The 12,254-nt window shown below is 51.9% G+C and overlaps 1 protein-coding gene across 1 annotated transcript in view; it reads right to left on the bottom strand.

The window, feature by feature from the left end:
* Positions 1-1,552: 1,552 nt before the first annotated feature.
* Positions 1,553-12,254, bottom strand: part of Psmd6 (proteasome 26S subunit, non-ATPase 6) — an 11,607-nt gene continuing 905 nt past the window's right edge. Inside the window, exons 2-8 of the mRNA XM_005409021.2 lie at positions 11,905-12,110; positions 9,061-9,206; positions 8,649-8,868; positions 8,229-8,337; positions 4,253-4,421; positions 1,840-1,917; positions 1,553-1,749 (exon numbers count right to left, since the gene is read on the bottom strand). Coding sequence (XP_005409078.1) covers positions 1,653-1,749; positions 1,840-1,917; positions 4,253-4,421; positions 8,229-8,337; positions 8,649-8,868; positions 9,061-9,206; positions 11,905-12,110 — 1,025 coding nt within the window. The 3' untranslated portion in view covers positions 1,553-1,652. The remainder of the gene's footprint in view (positions 1,750-1,839; positions 1,918-4,252; positions 4,422-8,228; positions 8,338-8,648; positions 8,869-9,060; positions 9,207-11,904; positions 12,111-12,254) is intronic.

Below are 12,254 nucleotides of genomic sequence, written 5' to 3'. Positions count from 1 at the left end.
ACACTTAATAAGGGGGAGTTTAGGAAAAGAGGTATTTCATAAAACTGACCTTCTGCCAACTTTAGAAAAGAAGTGTTTTGCTGTTTTGTTTTTTAAGACCAGGTCAGGCTATGTACTTAGACTAGTTTTGAACTCACTATGTAGCCCACTATGTAGCCTTGAACTTGCAACAACCCTCCTGCCTCAGCCTCCCGCGTGCTGGGATTATGAACGTGTGCCTCTATGCTCAGCTTTTTGGTGTAAGAAAACTCTTGCTGTGTCATTCGGACAAGCCTCAAACTCACAGTGATCCTCTTGTCTCAGCCTTAAAAAGTGCTGGGATCACAGGTGTTCCCGCCACACCCAGCATTTCTGCTAATTTTAAATGGATACAAGGAACACAGTTCTCAACGACCTGTCGGGTTTAACAGGGACTGTACTCACAGATTTTTAGGATCTGGAGTCTTAATAGCACTTACATTCACAATTCTTTCAAGAAATCCAGTGGTCACTGGTAAGGTTTACAAACAGGCACTATCGGGAATCTATGGGTGGCAGGTCTCCAGTGCCTTAGGAGTGCCCAATAAAACCCTCCCGCCCGCTGCACAGCGCCTCCAGGAATCGCCCACCAGCCAGCCCCAGCCACTCCCCTCCGGCTGCCTGGCCTCTCCTCTGCCCGCACGCCGGCGGTAGCACTGCCTTGTCTTTTAAGATAAAGCTTCTAATATTTTGCCATTAAGTATCTTGCTTGCAGTGGGCCACTGCCATCCCAACCTGTTACGTTCACTTTACTGAAGAGTTTCATCACAAAGAAATGCTAAGCTGTATCAAGTTATTTTCAGTCGAATGACAGCACTGCTTTCTGTTCAGATCATTCCCCTCAGAAACGTGAACACCAGAAACCCTTCCTTCCTCCCGCCTTTCACAGTAAAATGCTATTTCCCATTCTATGTAACTTAAGCCGAAGAGCCGGGTTCCCCTTCCAGTCCCTCAGCCAACAGCCACCTCTCCCGCCTGCACCGTGGCCCGCGCCCGCCTGCGCCTGGCTGGTGCTCTCCCGGCAGCCGGCAGCTACAGCCAACTCACTACCGCTGTAACTGGGAGGGCTGTACGACTTCTTCGCCGCCCTCACCTGGCCCGGTGCTGTTCTGGGAGAAAATCATGGTGCTGACACCGAGTGTTAAAGGTCCGTGTCCGCTGAATCACACTCTGGACTCCCCTGCCAGCCTCCTGAAGGCACTGCCCCGTCTCACACAGCTGCTGCTTCCCGGAGGCTCGGGGCGGCTCGTGTGCCTCTGCCTCCTAAGCGGGAGGCTCCTGCGGGCGGCGACCAAGCTGTGCTCTTTCCAAAACGAGCCGGCTTAGAGCTCGGAGACCGTGGGCCCCCGTCCCACCCCACCCGAGCGGCACGCGCGGGACCGCGCCCGGGTCCTCAGAGCTGACTGTAAGCATCACCCCATCAACTCCACAAGCGTGGCAGGACAGGGAACGCTTTTCATAATGAATAACGCAAGACGCATCGTTTTACCATGACGGGGCCCCATCTTTAAAGGGACGCGCTGGGAAGAAAAAGTAACTGACAAACAATGCAGTATTTATTTTACACAACTGAACGGGGCACACAGCGAATGAGCTACAAAAATTCCAAGTAATCACCTCTAAAGGAAGTGGTTTCACATATTAATTACTCTGGAAAGTTTCTGAACTCTGTTTAGCAGCAGATCTCCTTTCTTGATGGTTTCTTGGTACTGCCAGTTCTTACTATCCGGTCTATAAATAAATTCAAGAAAAGATGGATTACTTAATGCTTTGAAATGCCCGTCAGGGCGGTCTGACAAACCCCACACAGAACGGAAGTACCTGTTGGTCTCCACCACTTCGTTCACCTTGTCTATTTTGCAGTGCAGCCTCCCCGCGGCGATAAACCGGGACAGCTCCCTGATTCAGAGAAGGGAAATCAGCATGAGCCTCACGGAGAATCCCAGGAACAACACCGCACCGACGCACGACTGTCTGTCAAGGCAAGTTTCCTCTGCAGCCTGAGCTATGCTCGCGCACTGGCTGAGGTGTCCCTGGCGTTCTGGAGGTTTAGGGCCTCTACTCTGACCCTCTGTTCATACCGACCGGACATGTGTGTCAAACAATAGAACTGTCCAGCCATCTTTACAGCTGCCTTAAGAACAGCGTAACTACAGAGATGAGGAGAAAAAAGCTGGTAAACCTATAAACAAATACGCTGTTTCAAACAAAAGACCTGCAACTGCAGGGGCGTTCTGGAGCACAGGGCAAGGCCCTGGGTAACTGCCCTGCTGCAGCATTCGAGTGCACGGAGGGAAACAGACCCGTGGAGAACGCCCGCTGGGAATTTCCAGGCATCACAGGAACTTCAGAGGAGGCCGTTGAGGAACCGAAGCTGCCTGCTCCTCCTCCCTCTAACCCTGGTCTCCGGTCACAAAGCAGCAAGGAGCCATCTGAATCCCACCGCAGCCGCCCGGCATGAAGGCGATGTAAGACCACCACAGCACGTCTGAGGGCCGCGTCCCTGCTTCCCGGCAGCCCTCTGCCCAACCACACGGCTTCCGCAGCCAGAGGGGACAGAACCCGCCATGGCCACGCGGCCGCAGGGCGGAAAAGCACCCGGGCCTGGCTGCTCCCAGCCCTGGCCACCGCAGGCCACTTCTTCCACCAACTCGTGAGAAGCAGTGGTACGTAGCAGCGTCCCGCCAGGATAGTGGTCGCCAGACTTGGACTTCAGACTAGCTCAATTCAGAAACGAAAGAAACCAGGCATACCAGCCTTCTCTTCTGCTAAGTATCATCTAAAAACAACAAAAATTTCATTCAAAGCAAAAAGAGTGCATTTCCCAGGAGAGGTCTGGGCTACACCTCAGACCTGCGCCTGCACTGAGCATAAGCTCCCTCAGGAGGACTCAGAAATACTGAAGAACTGAGGGAGGTACACCCGTGTCTGAAACCTGCTTGGAGCGGTTAACGAGGACAGACGGGATCGGCTAACACAGCAGCGTGCGAAGCCCACCGCACAGCGCCGACTTCTCCGCGCGTGGAATGGCGCATTTAAGTGGCCCTCGGCCTCGCCACAGCCTTCACCCGCACTGCCTGTGCTCTCCGCGGGGCTGCCGCCTGTCGGCCCTGTCAGACGGCCGAAAGGCCGAGCGCTGCACGGCCCGCCCCACGCCCACAAGCTGCCTGGGGGCCCAGTCACAGGCGGGCCACCACTGGTACATGGGAAGGCATTGAGGACCTACGCGCTGCAGTCACTGCTCCCCGTGACAGCACACGCTCCGAGGTCAGCCTACCCCCAGCTCCCACCGCCCCCGTCCAAGCCACCACACCCGTGTCACCGCAGACCACTGGGCTCCGGCGCTGTGATCCGCCTGAGACGCGGCGGGAAACCACACCACTCTAAACTCAAACCCTGCAGTGAGAGCCCGAGCACCAGACTCAAATCCAGCCGCACACCACGCACTCCAGGTCCCGCACGAACAGCCCACCTGCCCAGCTGCGGCCACCCTGTTCGTACCACTCCCGGCGAGGCTGCAGCCACGCCTGCACTTGCTGTCCACCAGGCCCACGCCTGCTCCTGACTCGGGCCTCAGCCTGTGGGTCCCCCTTTCTGCACCACGGGGAGTCCACACGGCGGGCACTGCCCTCAGAGCTCAGAGCAAACGTGAGCTGAGCGGTACCACGCCTCCCACCGCGTGGTCCCCAGGGCGAGATAGCATCTGCTCATCTCTAGGTTCCTTCCTCCTGCAATGACTTTTATACTGGTTTGCTGTTTTAGCAGCTCTCCCCTCTAGCCACAGTGAAGGGGCAGGCCCCAGCCAATGCTGAGCATACAGACTGGCTCAGTACTTGCCGAATCACTTAGCACTCAGGTGCTGAAAGTCCCACATTACCCACCAGTCTGACCAAAACTACAGCAGCAACCGAGACACTGGGAGGAACCGGCACACGCCAAGGAAAAGCCAGCGCTACGGCTGCAGTGTGTCCATGAAATAAGAGATGACTTTTGGTAACGAGACAGCAGCTCAGCTAACTTCTCTATAACCCACTGTGCTTACCTGTCACAGGAAAGCGAGGCTCTGAGGAGGCCAGAGACGACCTGCGTGGCTATTTTGGTGAAATACTTAGGAAAAAAGTTCAACTGCCCCCTTTAAATTGAAGGAAGCAATGCAAATGGGGCACGTGTAGAAATTCATACAGGTAAAAGGCAACTTTACAGCGTACGTTAGGATGGTGCTCTTTAAACTTACTGATCAATGAATTCCACACCGACCCCGAACGCCTCTGCCATGTAGCCAAGGGTCAGTGACCTGTAGGACTCCAGCAGCTGGCTGTAGGCATGGATTCGCATTTCTCGGACATAGTATCGATAATGAGGAGCGAAAAGCCAGTCCTTTTTCATTTCCTGCTCCACGACGGCTGCAACAAGTGAATGAGGAGTTATCAGACCCCCTTTCGGACAGATCGAGGACTGGTCAGCACAGCGCGGGAGACGTGCTAGGAGCTGTGCGGAGCGGGCCGAGGCCGCGCTTAGCATCCTGGGCCAGGCACGGAGACGAGCCCAGGACCGAGCCCAGGACCGTGCCCTGGACCACCAAGCTCTGACGTGACCGGCTCAACCAGGGACTTCCTGTATGCCTCAGTAAAACATTTTTATTCTCTTCTCTTTCTACAACTCTAACACAGAGACGGAAACTACAACGACAAATGAAAACACCAGAAAGAGACACACATCAGGTATTTTCACAAAGTTACAAAACACACGCAATACAGGGAAACAACTGATGAACCCTCCTGCCCGAACATAAGTCGTCTAAGGAAACAACTGCCAGGCCTGAAAACGTATCTGTAATGAAACGAGCTTCGGGGGGCGTGCAGCTCCACGAGGAGCCCTTGCCTTCCACGTGCCTCGCCCGGGCTGCATCCCCAGCACAGTAAAAAAAACCGCAGCACAAAAACAAAATACGCAGCTGCTTTAAAAAACGAAAAAAGAAAAAGTTAATGGACTTAACCTGCAGGAACTCTTATTGGTAAGAAAACAACTGAACAGTAAATTGTTTCTGGTATATTAATGAGCAATCCACACAAACGCAGATTATTTTGCTGGTACATCACTGCTTTAGTGAGGGCGCAACATAAAGCGAAAGGCTAGGTCTAAGCTGCCAAACACTGCTTCAAAGAGCAAAACCGAGGAGTAAGATCATCCCAGGGACACTAAGAAACCCTCTACAAGGACGGACAGGACAGTGACTGGGAGCCTGCGCTCAGCGGGGCGGCCTGGGCAGGCCTGCATGAGGACGCCGGAGCAGCGGGGCGAGGAAGCCCGGCACGGGCACTCAGAACCAAGCGCCAGACGGCAGCATGCGCAGTGGGCGACCTGCCAGGACACAGGCGAGCGAGGGCGTCAAGACACCCCCGGCTGCGACCTGAGCGAGGCAGGGGTCCCCGAGAGCGATCTGGGTGGGGGAGGCGGCAGGGCCTGCGCCTGGGGCTCAGCGAAGTCACAGTCGCTGCGATGGCAGAATGAAGACAGAGGGCGGGGACCCCAGGCCACAGCAGTCAAGTCACAGAAATGTACCGCGGCTGACGACCAAGGCCCAGAGGGGGCAGAAGCCTGTCGTGACAGAGCCAAGGGAACAAGCGGCGAGGACTACGGGACGGGCAACATCGAAGCAGAAATGTCGCCCAAGGGACACGTGACTTGAACACACAGCTCAGCGGGCACCGAACAAGAGACCTGCAGGTTCTCACTGATGAAAGAAACGCAAAACACAGCAAGGAGGTTCTTCCTGTCCTCACACCGGCTTCCAAGTACGGGAGCGGGTGGGGCGGGCTCTCCAGCGCTGGGGAGTGGGAGAATGGTAAACGGTGTGCAGTATTTCTGGAGGGCAGCAGCGGTCAAGATGCATTTATCCCTCACCGAGTTCAGGCCCTTCGCTAAGACACAAGGAGTCCAAACAGCACGGCCTCCAAGAGGGTAACTGGGAACAGCCACAGTTCCCTCAGCAGGGAAAATACTGGCGCATCCCGCGCACTGGCAGACCAGGAGCCCCCGGGAGCGCTCCGCTCGCTCACCCGCACGGCGCACGGCAGCCAGCAGAGCCTCGCTGACCGAAGGCCGACTGCCCTGCCGCGCAGGGACAGAGCACCCTCCGGGCTACACCGAGAGAGAAAACCTGGTCAGAAAGCAGCAGGGGAAACACATTCCCGCCGTGTCTGAGTCACCACACCACCTCCTCCTCCTCGGACAAAGACCTCAGGGGGACACACTTGAAACCTGGTGAGGGCAGCTGCCTCTGGAGAAAGGACCCTGGCCAGGGCAGACTGGTGAGGGCCTCCGGGACTCTGTGACACAGCAGGGAAGCAGTCCCTGGGGACGAGCAACCTGGGTGTGTAAAACTGCGTATCCAAGACTAAAAGGCCTAGAAAGGTAGATAACGGCAGTAAAAGGTTCCTTCTAGAAGTGCTTTGTCTGAGCAAATGGGTGTAGATGCAGACAGTGGGATACACTATTTTCACTTTCTTGGTTTATTTTTAACTTCTAAAAACAATCAGACACCACCGAAAACAAGAACGTTACTTCCTTTTTCAGTGGAATTATTGTAAAGCACATTATTCTGAGTATTCGAGAAAACCTTTTGAAACCCAGTGAGTCCCACTGTGCCCATGCAGATAAAATGATACGAACAGTGCTCACTCCATCAACAGCTTCTCTGTCTTCTGCACCCAAGCTATCTGGAACACGGCTCAATAAAGAGAAAACTTCTGAGCCAGGCACAGTGGTGCACGCCTGAAATCCCAACACTTGGGAGGCTGAGGCAAGAAGACTGCTGTGAGTTTGAGGCCACCCTAGGGGACATAGTGAGTTCACGGCCAGCCCGAACTACAGCATGAGCCTGTCTCAGAACACCAAAAATAAATGGGGGTACATCCACACGATGGACACCATTCTGCCATGAAACAAAATAAACTACACATGGCTACAGCACGGAGGAACTGTGAAAGCACTAAGCCCAGTGAAAGAGATCAGACGGAAAAGGCGCATGACGTATGCTCCCGTGACGGCACCCAGAACAAGCGCAGCCCAAAGAAACCGCAGCAGCGGTTGCGGGGCTGGCGGACAGGCCGCCCCGGCCGATGAAGATGATCTGAACTCGTGGTGACAGCCGCGCGGCCTTGTCGCTCACTGAAAGCTGGTGCGCTGCACACCTTACAATGCGCAAAGCTAGGGTTTACATCTAACTTTTCCCAAGAGAGGGGCCTACAATAAGCACTCCGCATGAGAAGTAGGGGCGCGTTCTTGGGGAGGGAAGGGCAGGCTCCCCGTGTGACAGGGCCACGCCCAGAAGACAGGCACTTCTGCCACACAGCCACGCGCGGGGCCCAAGGACACGGGGTGCGCGCCTCGTCCCTGCGTCCTGGGGGCAGCCCACCCAGCGGGCGGGCGCGGCCTCACCAGTGTGCAGAGGCGCGGCCCGCGCCCCCGCCGGCACTACGGACGGCAGCTGTCGGGGCAGGCCTCCCTTCCCGTTTCCCAAGAACGCCTTCACTCACACCCTGCAGCGGAACGTTCGGGGGCAGTGCGGCCGATGCGAGCTAATGCTCCTTTCATCCTAGCCACCGACAGTCAGTGCTAGGAGGCAAGGGCCAAGGAACGGGGGGGCCGGAGAAGCAGCAAACCTGTGCAGGGAGGACGTCTACACACAAGCTCTGAAGGCACGCAAGCATTCCCCACAGGTTATGCTCTCAACCCACGCGCTGAAAAGAATTTGTAAATCAGTATGAAGACTTACTGCGTAAGGCTACTGCGGAAAGAGTAACTCATCGCTGAATTTCAGACTAAGTTCATCTCAACCTGAAGAGAAACACCATTCCTTCCCATCTTTTCCCGTAAAACTTAACACTTATAACCACTTACATTTGCCTTATGCCCCTTAAGACTCTAAAACAACTGGCAAACTTCCTCATCAAAGAGCCAGGCATAAGTACTTCCAGGCACAGCAAGCCACGCAGCCGTCACACCCTCTTCCTCCATTCTTTGAACAGCACACTACAAATGTAAACATCATCTCTGCGACTATCCAGCTCAGCTTGCCAGCCGTCCGCTCCACCACTGGCAGAGGATGAACCATGCTGAGACAGACCTGCAGTTACCTACACGCTGCACCTTTTGCACCCAGGATGTGAAGATGAAGACAGACAATCTCAACGAGCGAGCCTCCTTACCTAAGGACTGGAAGAACACCGAGTACCGACACTCGTAGAGCGAGAACAGATACTGCCGCACGGCGGGGAGGCTGTGCAGCACTTCCAGGATCTCTGCGCCTTTAATCACCTGCAGGTTTGTTAAAAAACAATACAATGTGAGTCACTCACAGGTTATACAGTGTGTGATTTCTCTACGGACACAACAAAAATAAAGAGCAAAGTCAAAGACCCATGTTAAGAAACAGGCGGACTGAAGAGACGGGGGATGCGATCAAGATGCAGTATGTGTATGCACCAATCCCCAAAACTTATCTAGTAAATGTTCTAAAGCCGAGTACTTTCTAAACAATACAGTAAATCAACTTACACTCCGATGACTGTGTGTGAGGCTGAAGCGCGGAGCACCCTGTAACTGAATCGTAAGGGCTCGACTGTTACCTTTTCCCTGAGATCAGGTCTCTCCAAGGCAATCATGCTGACGTAGACAGTGTAAGTCACAAATGTTTTGTAGTCCATGAGTTCATAGGATGTAAAGGTTGAAACAGTGTCCAGGAAGAGCTCAGCTGCCTGTTTGAAGTCTCGGATAGCCACGCAGTACAGACCCTGGTACACTTTCAGGCGGTTCCTCCTGTCCCAGTCTCCTCCTTCCTCTATTAAGCTATGAAATAAACATAATACACTCACAACAGGGAACAGACAATGCTACTAAGTTTTTAGCAACTTCAGCAATGAAGTATTTCACTGAACAACGTCAATTATCTGACCAACCTTAGGAGCTGTGAGCAAGAGAAAACGGGGAAATCAGCCTCCCACTGACAGTACCGTGTAAGTCCCCACTACGAAAAAATACCTTTTGGCCTTTTCTGTGTTCCGTGTGATGAGATCGTTATCCATATAAAACAGACCAATCCTAAGCAGATAGAATACAATATCCAGCCGGTGACCCAGGGCCACGGTTTTGTCGTAGGTCTTTCGAAAGGCGGTCAGAGCGCCCTCCTGTCAAGAGTGAAGCAAACAGGTGAAGTCCACAAGACGCCTGTGTGGGGTTGTCCTCGAAGAGCTGGGAGAGCGGCGGTGGAGACACAACAGGATGGCCATGAACTGGTGATTGTTCTTTCCGCTTGTTAAGGAAATGCCTGGCGTTTGCTTAGTCTAAGAAACCATATGAGAAAAACACTAATAATTTACTTACACTTGTAAAGTAGTACTTCGTCTCATATACTCAATGTTTTTTAGAATACCTTACTTCCAAATTTTATTGTAAGTTATCAATTATTGTCATTTTAAAAGTAAAGGGAAATCTTATCTCAGTCCCTGATTCTTAGACAGTAACTAATTATGTAAACGTACATTTTCAACTCAGCGCACAACGGAATAAAAGGATCCTAGTGTTTACTACCGAACATGAATAAAATTGCTTGTTTACATTTGCGACTTTCCAGAAGCTGTCTTTTTTTTTTTTTTTGAGACAGATTCTCCCTGTGTAATCCAGGCTGGCTAGGAACTCAAGATCCTCCTGCCTCAGGCTCCTGAGTGCTGGGATCTGTGTCACTGTACCAACTTTGGTTCATTTTATGAATTAGTTACGCTTGAGATCGAGAGATAGAAGTACTACTCTCCACTAACAGAAACCAGCGACTGTTAACAGGTGAGCCTGTGGTCCTGTATACAAAAATACACAGGATCTGTAAGATCCTGTCAAAAAGACAAACTGTCTTGAAGAAGCTTCTGCTAACAAGCTTGCAACATCTGCAACAAAGAATAAACTACAAGCGATAATAACACAATAATGAAAACCCAAAACATTCTAGTAGGTATTCCGTAACTTCTTTTCAAAAGAGTAAATAGGAGGGGAAAAAAAGGATCATTCTTTTTGGAAGAGTGTTACTTAACCACTTACCAATCTAATTATTTAAATACAGAATGATCAAAAATTGCATATTTTCATTAATTCTTACAACAAGAAATATAAAAACAGCTTTATCAGATTTATTCAATATAAGAACCAACTGGTTGAAATGACACCTGCCCAAGTGGTACTCAGGATAGTCAGCACGTGAACAACCCGACTCCAAGCGCTGGCGGGGTAAGCTGTCAGGTGGTTAATAAGCCTAGAAGGAACCAGGGTCAAACAGCACCCTTTGCAGCTCCCTGAGGGTGACCCGAGCATATCCTTTGTGAAATGTAAGGCCTAAATTAAAAACCTGGAGTTTGTCATCTACATATGATTCCTTACTCTTTTTTTTTTTTTCTTTTTGTGTTTTTCTCTGGTACCGGGAACCGAACTCACGACCTTGCGCTTGCCAGGCAGGCGCTTTTGCCGCTGAGCTAAATCCCCAGCCCCATGATTCCTTACTCTTGAAACCAAAGGACACACCCATGTACAGCCTAAAAAGTACATTAAAACTAGTAATTTCACTTTCCCACATTTTCCAAATCTTCACAATGACCAAGTCATAAATTTATAATTACAGAAAAAAAGTTTTAAATTTAAATAGTAACATTTAAGCACTTACTTGCCTTTATCTTTGTCAGCAGTAAGTAGAAACTACCATTATCTGTTTGACAGAGGAGGAAATTGAAGGTTCTGCAAATCACAATTACTCACGCTGGAAATAAAAATCAGGTAATCTGATCCAAAAGCTTATACTATTTCATTTTGTATACTGACACAAGATCTTCCTACATCTAAATACTTAGGGATATACTATTTAAAACCTAGCCTCTTAAATGATTACACAACTAACTACTAAGTTAAAAATTTTAAAGACCCAGGACTCCCAGCACACAGGAAGCAGAGGCAGGACGGTCACCATGAGTTTGAGGCCAGCCTGGGCTATATAGCAAGACCCTGTCACAGACAAAAACTCCAGGACTGGCAAATGCCATACAAAAACAGCATAGTAAGACTGAAGCTACTCAGCGTCCTAGCAGTTTCACTTCATAGGTTAATCAGCACCCTAGAAAAGCACCAGCACATGCACACCAGGAGACGTGCCCAAGCATTTTTTGCAGCAGTAGCAGCAGCTAAAACCAAAACAGCCGAAACAACGTTCGTATCCATCAATACCTGGACAAACTATTGAACACATACACCGCACACACACATACTATGCAAGGCATCGTCTACACTGGAGTATCAGGCAGCAGTTCACCAGAATGAGCAAGGTTTTCCTAGGATGACACGGAAAGTCTGCTCAGATATAAAGCCCAGTGTGCACGATAAACAGGACGACCTGAGAACTTTCAGGTCGCAGGTATGTTTCCAAAATGTTTTTAAATACCACCCACTCTCTACAGAGCATATACACATACATAAAAGCACAATCAAGGAACTAGTGAGGTAACCCTCAGCGATGTAGGGAGTAAAGAAAGATCAACATCTGCTGTTTTCGTTGCTTAAAAGGAGGCTCCTCCTCGTGTAAGTTTTTAAAATGCACCACACCGAGAGCTTCCCAACAAGGGGTGCAGAAGGGTCATTCTTTTTGGAAGAGGACGATCCCAGTGTGAAAGCAGGAAGCGACTAACACTCTGCCCGTGCGGTCCTGCTTTGAGAGATGGAGAAGGACTCCAACCCGGCCGTGGCCTGGGGCGGGGTCGGCGCTTCCAGACTGCCAGCAGTTACTTCTTGTTCTTCCGTGCGGGACTCGCTGGCCCAGGCGGGCGCGGTTACCCTCGGGGAGACCCCGCTCACCTTGTCACCTATCCGGCACAGGTACTCGGCCTTCGCCATCATCGCATCGCGAATCTCGCTCTCCCCAAGGTTTTTCTCTGCGTCTTCCAGCTCCTCGTCCAAGCGTTTCAGCTCCTCTTCGTTCGCCTTCTTCATCTTGTTGACGAGGTCCACGTCCACCTGCCAGTCCAGGGCCTTGCACAAGGCTTCGTAGTAAGGAGCCATGTCTGAGAGCCAGGAGCAGGGATGTCGGAGGAGGGCGCGCGAAGCCCGGAGCCCGCGCCGCGGCCTTCCCGCCTCCCCCGCAGACCCCGCCCCCGTCCCGGGGACCCCGACCCCCGCAGACCCCGCCCCCGTCCCGGGGACCCCGA

Source organism: Chinchilla lanigera, unplaced genomic scaffold (assembly GCF_000276665.1).
Source record: "Chinchilla lanigera isolate Chin_1 unplaced genomic scaffold, ChiLan1.0 scaffold00116, whole genome shotgun sequence".
Lineage (NCBI taxonomy): Eukaryota > Metazoa > Chordata > Mammalia > Rodentia > Chinchillidae > Chinchilla > Chinchilla lanigera.
Note: the sequence above shows the minus strand (reverse complement) of the source record. Positions and strands in the feature narration are given on the sequence as shown.